We start from the raw sequence: 16823 nt of genomic DNA, 5'->3' as shown, positions 1-16823 counted from the left end.
TGCTACTTTGCATTTAGGGTGAAACCTTATGCTTGCACCATGTGTGACAAGAGGTTTTTTCAACGCTACCACCTGGCGAGACACAGCCTCACTCATATGGTATGCGTCCGCCCACCTTACCCATGTCACAAAGATCAGCTTGTTCACACATTATGAAGTTTCACTTATCTCAGACTATTCATTGTTCTGTTTTGGGACACTTCTAATTTTTTTTTTAACGTGGTACATTGTGTGTTAAAGTAATGTAAAACTGAAAATATATCATCAGCTCATGAGATTGTTTTAAGGGATGCATCATTTGACCAAAAAAAACAAACAAAACACAACACATCTAGATGGCATTCAAACAAATTTGTGTATCTTTTACTTTCTTAGGCTAATTTGAAAATTTTGAACAATTGAGAAGTGGTTAACAACCCATCAATTGTAAATACGAGTTCAAAGTACATTTCTGATTGATGGATGTGAAACGTGAGTTAACCCCCTCCTCCCCCCCCTGAAATTAACGTGTTGATGCTCTGCGTTTAGGTGTGAAACCTTTTGTTTGTACCATTTGTGACATGAGGTTTGTCCAGCGTTACCTCCTGGCGAGACACAGCCTCACTCATACTGGTACGCCTCAGTGCACCTGACCTCTTGCATCGTTCACAGTACTGTGCAAACGTTTTTCGCCTCTAAGAGTTGAAGGGTCGCGGGTCGTGATTTAGGGGTGGTCACCCTAGGCAGGTGGCAGCGTCGTTGTGCGGTACGGCTTTTCTTCAGCAGTAACTGGTCGCTCAAACATTGACAGGAAGCTAATACAGTGTAATCCTGGAAGAAAAAACGGCTGCTTGAGGCTACTAAAGACTTAAAGGGGACATATCATGCAGACTCTGCGTTTATGGTTTCTAGAGAGCAGAAAAGTTTAATCTAGTCTGTCCAGGATCAGCGTAGATATCTTTAAATTCTCTTTAGGTCATATTTTTCAAGCCGTTTTCTCTATTCTCTATTATGCTTTTTGAACAATTATATCACAGTATTTGCTGCAGATCGACTAAATAAGGTCATGGACTTCCAGTTTATCAATTTCGCCAATCCCGCCATTTTACTTTATTAATTTTTTTGTCAGGGATTTTGTAGTCCAAGCTGAAGGATGCTGTAGCTACTGAAAAGTGCTATATAAATAAACTTGTCTTGCCTTGCCTTACAAGTTGATCAGTGAAAAATGTTTGGTTGCTTTCTGGGTGTATTAACCCACACAATTAATTACACTTTGCTCAATTTACTGCAAAAATGGCCGAATGGGGAGGGGAGTGGAACGCTCTGTAACCTGGAGGGGGATGTGGGGGGTGAAGTGCTTCCAGAGAGACGGCACCAAAACGAGTCGCTCTCATTCGCACCTCAGAACAGCGGTAGAATAGGGGCTGCGGAGCAACAATGACGAGGAATTCAGACCAAAGCATTGCAGTTCTGCTTTATATAGACCACAGCTGAATGGCTTCAATGTGAAAAGAACTTACAAGCATGATATGTCCCCTTTAAAATCTCGGCTTCCAGTAGGAACACAGAGCCATAGCTTGAGTTACAATGGCCCAGAAAAGTCCAGTACCACTGAGAATCTCTAGAAAGGCTTAAAATTTGCTTTTCAGCTCCCGAAATGCTTTAGAGAAACGTATAATTTTTGTTTTCCCTTTTACAATCGTGGACTTCCCAACCAAATCTGCAGTAAGACAGGTGACAGTAACTTGCCAAACTAGAGAAAACCTGAAGAGGCAAGTCATTTAGGACCGTATCCAAACGCTGCTGCTACCTCGTTTTATTTGTTTGCACACTTTTCTATAATTTGCGGTACATTTATTTTTTTTTTAGCAGAATATGAATAGAAGGGGTCGGGCCCAAGACTGTTGCACAGTACTGTAGTTCCATGTTTAGCTATAAAGCAGACACCTTAGTTGCATGAATGCTCTTATCCAAACAACACAATGCACTTTACATTCTTGTGTAGGATGAATTGACTTTGCAGGGCTAGCTTGTGCTTAAACCCTGTATTTCTTGCAACTTGTGGGTGGTAGGGCTAATATATTGCTCTGTGTGTGTAGGGGTGAAGCCATTTGCTTGTTCCATGTGTGACATGAGGTTTATTCAGCGTAACCACCTGGAGAGACACAGCCTCACTCATACGGGTATGCGTATCCTCTGCTGTACCCCCCCGTCACCCCAGCGGCGCCGGTGCATGAACCACAAACTCGAGTTTGGATTGTTAAGTCAATTTGATGGGATGTTGAACAGCCTAAAGAAACTCGCCCCAGTTTGCGGGGCCTCTGTGTTGTTTAGAATCTGGGCCATGAAATGAGAAATCCACTCTGATCTACAAATATGAGTTGATGACGCGGCCTTTTTAGAAAAGCAGTATGTTTTTTAAAAAAAAGCTAGCGGAGTACTCTGATGTTTAAATTTGGCTAGGAGAGTTATCCCACCCCCCCTGAATTGATTATAAATGTTGGATGTTAAGGCCTAAAACAAAATGAAGACTGCAGCCTTTTTTTTTGCTGACTCAGGACTCTAAAACTGATGCATTGACTGTGTATTTGTGTCTCTTTTAGGGAGAGAAGCCATTTGCATGTGACATGTGTGATATGAGGTTTATTCAGCGCTACCCACCTTGAGAGACACAAGCGCGTTCACAGTGGGGAGAAGCCTTATCAGTGCGAAGGTTGCCAGCAGGTACGTCCATCTGAACTGGAAGCAAAGCCTGTTGCTGTTTAAACGCATCGTGTTCTAAAGTTTAATGTTGCCATCATTCTGTTTTCATTTATTTTCACTATTTATCAGTAAAGGAGAGAAAAAAACAATCATTAAGAATAAACCCAAAGGGATCAAAAGGTTGAAGCAGCACTAATTTCTCCTTCATCTTTTATTTGAAACCAATTTGTAAAGTATACTTTACAATTTGCATAGTCACAATTTAATCAAGAAATTTTAATAGAGATAAAAAAAATAAAACAAGTGAAACATCAACAATTATTCATCACTTTGATATTAACAATGTTTTTCCTCATTAGGAAGAATAAATGTTTTTTCATGTTGACTGCTTTTCTAAAGATTGCTTCAGTAGTATTATATCTCTATTTCTTTCCAGTTCTCACCCCTTTTTAATATATCCAGTATCAACCTGTCTTTTCTTCATTTTTTTTAGAACCCCCCCCCCCAAAAGTTCCTTATTTTTCAGACCCATTTTAATAAATCTTTTATCCACTTATTTTGTGTAAATGGCTCCACTGAAAATGTCCCATCTCTATATTTCTTCAGTTTGTATCTATGTATACAACAATTTTTTTTTTTATCTCACCATCAAAAAATAAATAAATCTTTGTGATTTTTCGTGATTACCCCTGAAGCGCCACTTCCATCCATCCTTTGTCCAGACCCGCTTGGTGCAGGGTGGTGTGGGCGCTGGTGTCTGTCTCCAGCCGTCCAGCATCAGATGCCCTCATTAAAGCTTCTCTTTAAGAAAACAAAAGAAAAAAAACACAACGCGGATATTTATTTATTTACAACTTCCGGAGGCGTTGAAATTTGGCAGCAACGCTGAATTTCAGCTTCTTTTATTTTTCGTGCAAAATCATTAAACATTTTCGTTTATTGTATTTTTTCTTTCCAGCCCATATTTGCAACTTGGTCGATTAACAGCACACAAAAAAATTATCTTTTCCTGATGAGAAACAAAACCTTTTGACATTTTCAGAGGGAATGGAAACCATAACCAGCGAATGAGGGGGGAAAATTATTTAAAACAGTTGAATAAGTTAAAAAAGTAAAACTTGAGTTAGTTTTTGGGCAAAAAAACTAACAACTTGGCCAAATCTTGTACAACATGCAAAACACGAAAAATTGTGCAATAAAATGAAATGTTATTTTTAACCAAGGAGGGTTTACGTGTTGCTTGAATATAGATTTCTGCTCCGTCAATCTGTCTCCAGATCTAATTTCTCACTTTTCTTTCTCTTGAAGAACTTTTCCCGCACAGACCGGCTGCTGCGACACCGGCGGTTGTGCCAGGGTCACGGCGTCGCCAAAGTAGAGAACCAGCCGTGCTGCGAACCCCGCCCGTATCCACAGGACCCGCCGCCCCCTGCGCCCCCGACCTAGGAGCCCCCTGCACCCACCTCCGGGACGGCTGGCGGTCTGACATTAACGCCTTCCCGGATCCATAACTCCAGCGGAGATGGGACAAGCCACAAGGTTTCCTCCTCTCGCCTCTGTGCAGAGCGGCGCCACATTCTAGCGCCGAATGCTCCAGTCCTGGGATTATTAAATGACAGTGGGGCAGTTTTTTCTTTTTCTTTTTTTTTTTTTTACTTACATTTCACTGTGTTTCCCTTTTCTTCCCAGTTTTTTTTATTTACATTGAGACTTTTTCTGTGATGAACAGTGGTCAATGGTCCTGTTTTGTACATTTTTTGTTCCCAAGACGAAAAAAAAAGAAGGTTTTTATTGTTCAAACAAACTGCATTTGGTGGTACTGCCCAGCAAGGGAACTGGATATCGTTTGTCCTAATGTATTTACAAAAAAAAAGAGGTGGAAAAACTGTATTTAAGCTACTTGATCATTTTTTTTCCCTCTTAAACGGCCCATTTTGACTTAGAAAAATCGTCACTCAGGTTTAAGCGGTAAAACTGAACCCTCCCTCCAGGTCGAGCGTGGAGGCTCGTCAGCCGTGTCACTTGGGACCACAGTTTGCCAAGACGGCGCTGCTCATCACGAGGTTTCACTCAAAGCATCGTCTGGTGCTTTTGCCGCTTTTGATACGCTGACTTGATCGGCAGGGAAGGCCCAGTTTTAATCAGTGTAAATAATTTAAAATGTGTATTATTCTAGATTTAGACTTGAGTGTTGTTTTTTTTTTTTTTTTTTAAGCACAAAATGGGCCAAAAATAAGAGCGAAAAAGGAGGTTAGGTTCAAATACGGTTGGTCGGTGCTGCTGCAGTTGACTCCTGAGGGAAGCCGTTTGTCTCTAAAAAAACACAAAAAGGCGAGGATAAATCCACGTTTGGAAACCAGATCAAGTTTTGCGTCGACTCGTGAGTTTCAGAGGATTGTCTCAGTGAGGACGGCAGCGTAACAGCACTTCTTCCGCCGCTGCGGTCCGTTCACCTGCGTGTGTGTGTAAATAAGGACATCTCCAGTGCTATCAGAAAAATGTGGAAACCGGGTGAAGGTTGGCCTCTGTGAGTCTCACCGTTTGTACAGCTCGTCACATTGTGAGGTTAGCAGCCGTATACAAGATATTGTGGCCTTAGTATGTTACTTTCTTACTTTTTGTTTGTTGCCTTTTTATTTCTCGGCTGTGTTTTAAGGCTGTGGCACACATGCATTTACTAGTATTTTGTTAGTTTCCTTTTTTTTTTTTTTCCTTTTGTTCGATTACTAAACAGTTATTGAGCGCTGTCGGCTTCACATTTCTGATGGAAATTGATGTGCTGGGTCATTATTACTGCTCATTTTGTAACACAACAGGTCCGTGCGAGAGGTCAGTAGCGCGCAGCTTTTAAACCTTTTTAAACCGCTTTTTCTTTCAGATAAGTGACCGGTGTGTGCGGATCATGTCATTGGGTTTTCAGCCTTAAGCGAGTTAAAATGACACGAGCTATCGTACTAAATGCCGCTGTAGTAACGAGGTTTCTTTCACATATCATGAACTTGGGTGGTGGGAAATCTTTTCAAGTGACAACGTTTCCGTATCGAGCAGCTTCTGGTCGCGTCCTGAAACGTCGGTGCTTGACCGGAAAAGCATTGACGCCGAGCTGGAGGGACATGCTGTTGAAGCCAATAACCAAACGAGGAAGCTTTATCTGGCCTCTATATTTGCTTCATTGTAAGTGGCGGAGTGCTAAGGAAATTGGAGAGATTTAAAATAGCTGAAGTTGTGCGGCTAGTGAGGTGCGCACAGAGAAAAGGGTTCGGTTTGAAGTGACTTGATTGGGACGAAATTGTGGCCGAAACAAAGGGCCAATTTTAACAAATGCAGTAATTAGCTTTGGAAACACTATTCCCAGCCTGTGGAGGGACTCCGCTGGTGTGTGCACATAAAAAAAAAAACAACGCAAAAAGGGCAATACAGTATGTAGTTGTTGCTTGTTAATACCTGTTTGTCATTTATTGTTTTTAATATAATCATTTCCTTCGTTAAAGGCAATAGAATCCTTCCATCTTAGCTCTTGTTTTATTTTTGTTTTTGTTCATTCAGACCGATTTTAAAGGAAGGATTAGCTCATCATGTTTTTATGATTGTTTCAAGGACCTTTTTTTTTTATTATTCGGATAAAATTGTACACTGGAATGACTTGGAAAAACATGACTTTTTTTTTTTTCTTCTTCAATCTGTATTAGATTTTAGTTTTTTGACAAAAGTTTTTTTTTCTCCTCGACACAGAAGGCGAACAGAACGATTTGGATCAGTACCGCTGGGAGCCCAGTATGTTCTGTAATTTTGACAATATATGATGTTGTATCACAGAAGAAAAAAAAACAGTTTGCTTTTCTTATACAAAGTCCCTGGTATTTGTAGTAAATTATATTGATGATGGTATTAGATGAACAACAGCATTACAGTAGCTATCACAGATTAGTTGTTTTCTTTATTAGTCTTGCATGCAGAGTTACGGTCCTCAGTTAAGATAGGATCTCTATTGATTATTTTGTGTAGGAAAAAAAGAGTGCATATGAATAACTTCCTAAGAAATTTACAATGATTATTGTAAAAATGGGCTAACTAATATGTACCCTTGTGATCCAATTAGTTTCAGCTGTATAAAAAAAATCAGAGGAGAGGCTTCCTACTATTATGGTAAAATAAAGAATTTGTAAAGGACTTGCTGTTTTATTATTATTTATCAAACTACCTGCCTGTACGTTAGAAATTCTATTAAATTTTATTTATATAGCACCGATTCATGAAACATGTAATCTCAAGGCACTTTCCAAACTCAAATTCAATCATATTATACAGATTGGGTCATATTATACAGATTGGTCAAAAACTTCCTATATAAGGGAACCAGTTGATTGCTTCAAAGTCCCGACAAGCAGCATTCACTCCTGGGGAAGCGTAGAGCTACAGGGAGAGTCGTCTGCATTGTACATGGCTTTGCAGCAATCCCTCATCCTGAGCAAGCATGAAGCAACAGTGGAAAGAAAAACCTCCATCAGAACCGGGCTCAGTATGAACGGTCATCTGCCTCGACCGACTGGGGCTTATAAAAGACAGAGCAGAGACACAACAGGAGAGACAAAAAAGCACAGAAGCACACATTGATCCAGCAATCTGTTCTACGTTAGATGGTAATAGCGAGTGATCTGTGTTCCCTGGATGATGTCATAGTTAACAGAACGTCAGACCAGGTGTACCTACTATGAAGAAAAGAGAGAGAGAGCAAAAACTTAAAAGCTGAAATGACAACAGTCATTTCAATGCAATGCAATGCAAAACTGGAGAACAGTAGAAATCAGTAGAGTGAGAAAAATAGTCCTCCAGCAGCCTAAGCCTATAGCAGCATAGATATAGAGGTAGCTCAGGGTAACATGAGCCGCTCTAACTATAAGCTTTGTCAAAAAGGAAAGTTTTAAGATTAGTCTTAAAAGTAGACAGGGTGTCTGCCTCACGGACCAAAACTGGGAGTTGGTTCCACAGGAGAGGAGCCTGATAGCTGAAGGATCTGCCTCCCATTCTACTTTTAGAGACTCTAGGAACCACCAGCAGACCTGCAGTCTGAGAGCGAAGTGCTCTGTTAGGAATATATGGGGTAACCAGAGCTCTGATATATGATGGAGCTTAATTATTAAGGGCTTTATACGTTAGAAGGAGAATTTTAAATTCTATTCTTGATTTAACAGGAAGCCAATGAAGGGAAGCTAAAATTGGAGAAATATGATCCCTCTTGTTGATTTTCATCAGAACTCTCACTGCAGCATTTTGGATCAGCTGAAGGCTTTGAACTGCATTTTGTGGACTTCCTGATAGTAAAGAATTACAATAGTCCAGCCTTGAAGTAACAAATCCATGGACCAGTTTTTCAGCATCACTCCTGGACAGAATGTTTCTAATTTTGGCAATATTCCAGAGGTGAAAAAAGGAAACTCTGGAAACCTGTTTAATATGGGATTTTAACGAGATGTCTTGGTCAAAAATGACACCAAGATTTTTTACTTTATTACCAGAGGCCAAGTTAATGCCATTCAGATTAAGTGATTGATTAAGAAGTTTATTTTTTGAGGTCTCTGGGCCAAAGATTACAACTTCGGTCTTGTCAGAATTTAAATGCAGGAAATTTAAAGTCATCCAGCTTTTGATGTCATCAAGACATGACTGCAGTCAAAGTAATTGATTGGATTCATCAGGATTTATGGATAAATATAGCTGAGTGTCATCAGCATAACAGTGGAAATTAATCCCATGCTGTCTGATAACTTTGCCGATCGGAAGTATATATATAGTAAAGAGAATTGGTCCAAGGACTGAACCCTGTGGTGCTCCACAAGTGACCCTAGAGTTTGAAGAAGATTTATTATAAACATGAACAAACTGGAATCTGTCCGACAGATAAGATTTAAACCAGCCTAATGCTTTTCCCTTAATCCCTACAGTATGTTCAAGTGTTTGTAGGAGAATATTGTGATAAACTGTATCAAATGCAGCACTGAGATCTAACAGGACAAGTATAGACACAAGTCCATTATCTGAGGCCATGAGAATATCATTAGTGACCTTCACCAGAGCTGTTTCAGTGCTATGATGAGCTCTGAAGCCTTACTGAAACTCCTCAAATATGTCATTACTTTGTAAATGTTCACATAGTTGATTAGCAACTACTTTCTCAAGAAGTTTAGATAAGAAAAGAAGATTAGATATAGGTCTGTAATTTACTAACTCATATTGATCAAGAGATGGTTTCTTAAGTAAAGGTTTAATAACAGCTACTTTAAAAGCCTGTGCTACATATCCATTTACTAAGGATAGAATAATCATGTCTAAAATAGGGCCACTGATCAGAGGGGATATCTCTTTAAACAACTTAGTTGGGATTGGGTCTAACATACAGGTAGAAGGTTTAGATGAAGCTAAAATTTTAGATAGCTCAGAAAGCTCTGCTATTTTTTAAACAGTTCAGACACTGCACAGGTTCTAAAGATTCCTCCGACGCTGCCTCACTTACTGAGGATGAGGTAATCATGTTTGGGAGGATGCCCATTGTTTTATTGTTAATGAAATCAATTTTATTCATGAAGAATCCCATAAAATCATTACTGCTAAGAGCTGAGGGAATGGATGGATCAACAGAGCTATGACGTGTGAATTTGTCAACTGTACTAATGAGAAACCTAGGATTATTTTTATTCTCCTCAATTAATGATGAAAAATATGCTGCTCTAACTCTGCAAAGTAGTGATGGGTCCGGCAACACCGATGCGTCGGCGCATGTGTCGGTCTCATAGAGCGAAACCCGTGTCGATGTGTGTATTGCTACGGAAAAGTCACGTGACCGATACAGGAACTGTTTCGGTCACGTGACCAATACAGCACCTGTTTCGAACTGACTGACGCGCCAAACTGTTTCTGTTCCCTCTAAGCTGCACGCGTGTGCATTCGCGCACAGCAGCGCGCACAGCAGAGCTATGCTGCGCAGTAAATAAAATCCAAGCTGAACTGTAAACAAAATAATGGTTAATAATGGTTAATTTTTAACTATTTTGCAACTCTGGTGTGATGGTGTTGTACCACAGTCTCGCTCTGTGAGCGCCAGGTGCTGATCGGAGCGCACCACTGATGGATGGGTTCTGCAACGCTTTTTTGGTTGGGCGGGTTGCGCTGTGTGTCTTTGTTCTGAGCGTCGTTTCAGAAAAAAACGGCTGATCTACACTGAGTAGAAAGTTGCTACTCTGAGTAGTTTTTCCTCCCTTTGTCATACTTAGCATTTCCGATTTCAGAACAGATGATATCAGTCAGGTAACTAAACACAGCGCCCGATCAACCATTTGTAAAAAAATAAAAAAGCCAGTCCACAAGCATCCTCCTTCACATTATTTATTGACTGTATCTAAAAAAAAATCAAATATATGTTTAATTCAAATGAAAATATAAAATAATACAATGCAACATACAATGATTTAAATTGTATTGTGTATACTTGGTCATCAAATCAGTGTCAGTTAACTCTGTCAACCAGGTTGCCTGTAGGGATTTTTAAGGTCCAGCAGGTGTCAGTATTCAGTGACACAGTATCGGCACAGTACCGGCACAGAGTTGCAATGTGTCGAAACGTTTCATGACGCCTCATCGACCCATCACTACTGCAAAGGGTCTTTTTTATACAAATATAGACTGTTTTTCCAGATTAGGATCCCATGTTTTATCTACAGGTACAAAGATGTATTTTACCAGCAAGTGGTCTGATCTCAGGGTTTCTATCCAGTCTTCAAAAGCCTGAAAAAAAAATATGAAGAGAGTGTGGAAAATATAATATTTGTGTGTGTGTGTGTGTGTGTGTGTGTGTGTGTGTGTGTGTGAGAGAGAGAGAGAGAGAGAGAGAGAACGGTCTCAGGATGCTTTATAGTTGGCATGGCCCTAAACTCAAGGTAGTGTTCACCTAGACAGTTCCATTTCCAGATGTCCCGAACAATCTTGGTCATGACAATGATTATCAATAGATAACTACACCAGTCCTCAACTGTACGACCCCAGTTGTTTCTGCAGAGTCTGACTGTTGGTGGTTTTGTTGTGTTTAAAGTGGCTTGCCTCCTGCCCTTAGCGCCAGCATCCAAGAGTCCCCCCTCTATCTGCTAGATCTAACCAGCTGCAGCTATTCTTTTCCAATCAGATCCACGGTGGGATAGTTGCTGCTGCTCTGTCCTGGTTAAGGCTTCGGCCCGTATTATCGGATCATTGTTTTTATTCTGTGGCAAGGCTTAAAAATAGTCTGTGGCTGGTAATTTTCTTTAACTTTGCTATAAATTGCATTTTATTAGATAGCTATTTAAAGCAGGGGTCTCCAAAGTGCATCTCTTTGAATAATTTCTTGATGCAAACTGTGGTTGAAGAATAGAGTAAATTTATCCCTCCAGCAAATAGAAGCATATGTAGAGGGAACTTTTTTTAAATCCTCTTTTAGGAGATTTTTATTGGAAAATTGTATATCTTAAATAAAAACTGGTGCGAATCAGTATTTTCTTTACAATCAAAGTATGGCCCTCAAACATCCAGCAGCTTTCCCCCCCCCCCCCCCCCCCCCCCCCCCCCCCCCCCATGAATGCAGACTTGGGCGCAGTAGGTCATTAAATTTAATGAACGTCCTCGTTTTTTTTGCTGCAAATAGAATAAAAACATTTTCTTGACCAGAAAAACAGAAAATGTTTGACCCAAGAAGAGAGAGAAAAAAACTGTACAGCTTATCTGCTTAGTTTCATATTAATATTGAACGAAAAATGTATTGCTGAGGGGGGAAAAATCCTATATAAATAATCTTGCGTTTGTTTAAATCGCAAAAACTAAACCAAATATTGTCCCTTTTCAATTTCCTCTTTTTGGGCCACCGTGCAAAGTTTGTACACCAGCAGAAGAACAAAGGCGTCTGACAGCGTGAAGATCGTCTTTGCTGTCATTGCACCGACATTCCTGCAGATGGCAGCAACGCGATGTGGGCGATACGCGCGGAAGCAGAGGAAGAAACTGTTGACGCTTTGTTTTCGGGTGTCGGGTCTCATAACATAGATAAAAATAAAACATAAATTAACGCGCGTTTGAGCGACTTGCATCAACATGTCGGATGGCGGCACGTCTAGGAGCGAAACGCCGCTCGCAGCTTCCCGGGATGGGGTCTCTGAGTCCGCAGCTGGGACCCCCTCCTCCAGGTTCCTGCAGGCTGAGCTGGAGCTGAACGCCCTCCTGCGGGGGCTCACCTTCGGAGAGCCCGTCCGCTACGTTTACAACCCGCTGGAGTACGCCTGGGACACCCACCGCTGCTACGTGGAGAAGTACTGTCTGCCCGGGCAGAAGGTCCTCTTCCTGGGGATGAACCCCGGACCTTTCGGCATGGCACAGACCGGGGTGAGTCAGGGAAACTATTGAGACCACACTTTAATGTATTGTAATGAAGTTTTATATGAACAAACCAAAATAGTACGTGTGAAGAAGGAAAATTATTGAATAGAATAAATGTGTTTTTTTTTTGTTTTTGTTTTTTTTGTTTTTTACAAATACAAATCTGAAAAGTGTGGCGTGCATTTTTTTATTCGCCACCCAAAAGCTGGATACCCCTCATATAAGTCTATCTAGGTGTTATTTAATCTCAGTAGATGCAGCTGTGTGTTTAAGGTCTCAGAGGTGCGTTAGGGAACAATAGAGATTAGATAAGTTTAAAGAAAACCACAGAGCGCTGTTCAGTCCGTCACTGGAAGATGTAAAGACTACGGCACAGATAAACTACCAAAACGTGGGTATCCAACTTAACCGAGAGACCAGACAAGAAGAGCCTTAGACTGTGGAGGAGCTGGGCCCCAATCACACCGTCCCCAGTGAAACATGGTGGTGGCAGCATCATGCTGATGGGATGCTTTGTTTCTGGAGAGGCAGGGAAGATGGGATGGAGCTACGTGTAAATACAGGGTGATCCTTGATGAGATCCAGCTAGAGGCTGAGAAAGCATTCGACTGGGATGGAGGGACACCTTCCAGCATGGACCGCGGAACGCATTTCAAATTGGTCGGGCCCATCAGGCAATCCTCACAATACCAGTACCCATCACATTCGCACGCGCCTGCATACACATAAAACACCAGCATCTCCTTGATCACGCAACTGATTTGCGTCACATGACACAAGACAAGCTAATCCATTTTTAGACACCAGAATTTATTGCTTTCTCATAGGCTGTGGTCCCTGAGCATGATAAATGTGTCTGCCATGTTATAATTAAAATCGGCACCAAATTTAACTTTTTTTTTTGACGTTCCAGCACACACGCCCCGGATTTATTTCCACTTACAATCATTATATTACAGCTAACAATATTTACAGAATAAAAATACATTAAAAAGAAAAGTCAAACTCACCCCTGCTCTAAATATTCCCGAAAAAGTGTCCCCCTCTGTCATTATGCTGGATGAAGTCCTATCCTCAAAGCATCCACTGTGGTCAAAAGATCCCTGTGTGTGTGGGCGCACATCAGGCTATTTAGTCTTTTTCTGGGTCATTGTTGATCTCAGATAAGTCTTGATGCGACGGAGGGACGAGAAACACCTCTCAGCACTTGCAGTGGACACAGCCTTAAAGCTAGCTAAGCTAACGAAGTAGCGGTCATAAGCAGCAAAACTTTTGTTTACATAACATGACACAATCAGCCAATACATTTTTAGATGGGATGATTTATTGCTTTCTCATTGGAGAATGATGCTGCTGCCATAGACTACTGTGCATTTGAAAAAATAGCTATTGAATAATTTAATTTTATTTATATATATTATTTTACATGTTTGATCATCAAAAGTAGGTAGGGCCGCGGTCCTACCGGGCCTACCGGTTCCGCGGTCCGTGCCTTCCAGACAATGACACTAAACACACAGAAGTACAGGGATGGTTTAGATCAAACCATGCTAATGTCAGAATGGCCCAGTCAAACTCCAGAGCTAAACCCAATGAACAATCGTACATTAAGGCAACCTAACGTGATCTAATACACGGTTAAACCATATCAATGCTACCGTCTGTTTCAGGTCCCTTTCGGTGAGGTGAAGTCAGTCACCGACTGGCTGAAGATCACAGGGGAGGTCGGTCGCCCCGCCGAGGAGCACCCCAAGAGACGGATCCTGGGCCTCGGCTGCACCCAGAGCGAAGTGAGCGGCGCTCGTTTCTGGGGCTTCTTCAGGAAGCTGTGCGGCGAGCCCGAGCAGTTCTTCCGCCACTGCTTCGTCCACAACCTCTGCCCGCTGATCTTCATGAGCGCCAGCGGCAAGAACCTGACGCCCCCCGAGCTGCCCGCGGACAAACGGGAGGCCCTGCTGTCCCTGTGCGACGCGGCGCTCTGCCAAGCCGTGGCGGCGCTGGGCGTCTCCATGGTGATCGGCGTGGGGAAGGTGGCGGAGCAGAGGGCGCGGCGGGCGCTGTCCGCTGAAGGTGTGAAGGTGCGGGTCGAGGGCATCATGCACCCGTCGCCCAGGAACCCGTTGGCCAATAAGGGCTGGGAGGAGGTGGCTAAAGCCAAGCTGGCAGAACTGGAGGTCCTCCCCCTGCTGAGCAGCAGCTAACGAGCCTCCTCTGAGCCTCCTCCGCAGCAATCTGATGACTAACGAGGGGACGAAGAGCTGCTGGAAAACGCTGGCCTTACCGTCCAACTTCAACATGAAAACTCTGCAACGCGGAAATTTGCAAGGGATGACGGTGATAAAGTCGATAAACTCAACCCCACAAACTTAAATAAGCTCCTAAAGCCCCACGCTAAAGAGAATGCTGAGTCTTTTTTAAACGATGTTTATGTTACGACTGATGCCTTCACTCACACATGGCGTGGTACACGCTTCATTCGTTCAGCCCAGGTATCGGTAAGGAGAAACTGGATGGTGCATCTCTAGTCGCTGGTCGGCAGAGGCCTCCTCTAGGCGTGTCCTCTAGGTCTGGATAAGCATGGTGAAGAAAATGAGAACATGAAATGTGTTTGCATTTCCAGACATTATCCCCCAATCCCAATGTCTAAAAGTTGCCGCCTACCTTCCTTGTGTCCTGCCTCCATTCCTAACTTTTAATGCCTTCTTTGTTTCCTTCACTCCTTCCTTCCTTCCTTCTTTGTGTCTTTCCTTCCCTCCCTCTCTCCTTGTGTTATTGCACCTAAAACCTCAATCCCTTCCAACTCTTTCAGCCTGTCTTTCCTGCCTTTTTTCACTCCAGGTGTCCTTCTTTCCTTTGCTTCCATCTTCTTCCATTTGTCCTTTCTTCCTTCCTTGTGTCCTTACTTTCTTTCCATCTTTGGGTCACCTATCGTTCGATCCTTTCTTTCCTTATTTCCTTTTGGCCTGGCTTCCTTGTTCCCTAGTCCTCCCTTATCTCCTTACTTTTTTTCCTTTCTTTCATTCTTTGTGTTCTTCCTTCCTTCCCCTTCTTTCTATCCTTCCATGTGCCGTTACTCTTTTCCTACTTGTGTCTTTCCTTCCTTCCTTTTGTTACTCCATCTTTATGTCCTAACTCAATTCCTTATTGGTGTCCTTCCTTTCTTCTTATCCTTGCCTCCTTCCTTCCTTGCCTCCCTCCTCTCCTTCAGGCTTCCGTGTTTAATATATGCCATAAATGTGTTGTGAACCTTTGTATTTTCCATTTTGTAAATGAACAGAGGAATTCTAGAGACACGAGCCTGAAAAGGTTTGGGAGTTGTGCAAGAAAAACACACAGGAATAAAAAAACTCGTCATCTAAAGTTTGCCAGTGAACAATCCAAATGATTGAGAAAAGGTTTGGCCGAGCGCGGTGTAGTCAGATGAGACCAAAATCTGGCTGTTTGGCAGCAACTTTATCCGCCATTTGTGGAGGAAGAGACACACTTCACTTGACCTGAAGGACTTTAGCAAGGATGTAGGTGGAAAAACATTCATGAAATAAAGGGACGGGGGAAAGTACCTTCAAACCTTGAATAGAACCACCTTGGAGGAATATTTTAGCGTGACAGGCCCAAAACATCTTGCCAAAGCAAGATGTTTTGGGCCTGGGGATGAAATATCAGCAGGGGATGAAATATTTATTTCTTTCTCTGGATATCTGAAGCTCAGGCTAAGAGGAGACTCTGTTTCCTTTTTTTTTGTGCGTTAGTAAAGGCTCACTGACCTGTTAGGGCTGCAAATGGAAATGATAATAAATGCTATTTGTCCAATTAGGGCATCCATTAGACTCTGTGTCCATTCTGGTGGTTTATTGATTAAAACACGACCCACGACAGCCCTAAAAATGACAGTTTCGCTGCATTGGCTCAGTTACACTCCTGATATAACATAACCTAGAATTGCTCCTAAACTCAACCCCAGTCCCTGATCTGCTCCACTGATGGAGCGAGCGTCTGCCATGACAGCTGTTTGTGTCCGCTGCACTAAATTTTCTTTATGAAACAGTTCATCTCAGTGTTTTTTTTACTCTGCCTTTTAACTTGAACCTTTTCAGATAAAAAAAACAATTCTGGAAACAAATGTTACACACTTGAGACTATTATAAGCAGCAATTTTCGATCATTCTGTTCCAATTTTTTCTTGGTATATTTGTTTGGTTTTAAGAATGTAGTTGTTTTATGTTTCTGCACTACTGTTTTAGGGTTCTATATCTTGCAGGGGTTTTGCTACCAAGCTTCAGATCTTGAAATTTTTCATTTTATGTTAATTTTTAATTTTTTTGTTAAGGTGTTATATTTCATATTGTCATCGTGTAAAAATATATTCTCATGTCCAACAAGCATCAGCCTAGCTTCTAGTCAGGACAGTCCAGGTTAAAAATTGCATTTACAGCCCTCTGAATGATTTTGTGTGGCTTTTCAAAAATTTTACAAATTTTAATCAGCCAGCACAGTTGGTTGATACTTTTTAATGTTTTTTAGGACAAATATTTCATTGACCTGAGACATTTCAAAACAAGAAAAATTAAATAATTTTCTGAAAATCTAAAATATTTTGAAGAACACAATATATTTGTCTTTTAATAACCATGTTCTTTGCTTTCCTGTGACATCCAGCGGCTTTATTTAAAAGCAGACGTGGGGGCACCCATCCGTTCAACTTGGCTAACCAAAACTAGCATTTTTAGAAAAAGAACGATCCATCTCCT

At 41.6% G+C, this 16823-nt stretch overlaps 2 protein-coding genes across 2 annotated transcripts; both read left to right on the top strand.

Annotated features, from left to right (window-relative positions):
• Positions 1–486: 486 nt before the first annotated feature.
• On the top strand, positions 487–4146 carry LOC118567155 (zinc finger protein 740-like). Its single transcript, XM_036151548.1, is given in 5 exon segments — positions 487–612; positions 2079–2162; positions 2584–2636; positions 2638–2703; positions 3991–4146. Coding segments are annotated over 5 exon segments (393 nt in total). The 5' UTR covers positions 487–560; the 3' UTR covers positions 4129–4146.
• Positions 4147–11671: 7525 nt separating this feature from the next.
• Positions 11672–15902, top strand: LOC105939086 (single-strand selective monofunctional uracil DNA glycosylase). Its single transcript, XM_012881122.3, has 2 exons — positions 11672–12081; positions 13746–15902. The coding sequence occupies exons 1-2, from the start codon at positions 11794–11796 to the stop codon at positions 14274–14276; spliced, it is 819 nt and encodes a 272-aa protein (XP_012736576.1). The 5' UTR covers positions 11672–11793; the 3' UTR covers positions 14277–15902.
• The last annotated feature ends 921 nt before the right edge of the window (positions 15903–16823 follow it).

Source organism: Fundulus heteroclitus, chromosome 20, assembly GCF_011125445.2.
Source record: "Fundulus heteroclitus isolate FHET01 chromosome 20, MU-UCD_Fhet_4.1, whole genome shotgun sequence".
NCBI classification, from domain to species: Eukaryota; Metazoa; Chordata; class Actinopteri; order Cyprinodontiformes; family Fundulidae; genus Fundulus; species Fundulus heteroclitus.
Note: the sequence above shows the minus strand (reverse complement) of the source record. Positions and strands in the feature narration are given on the sequence as shown.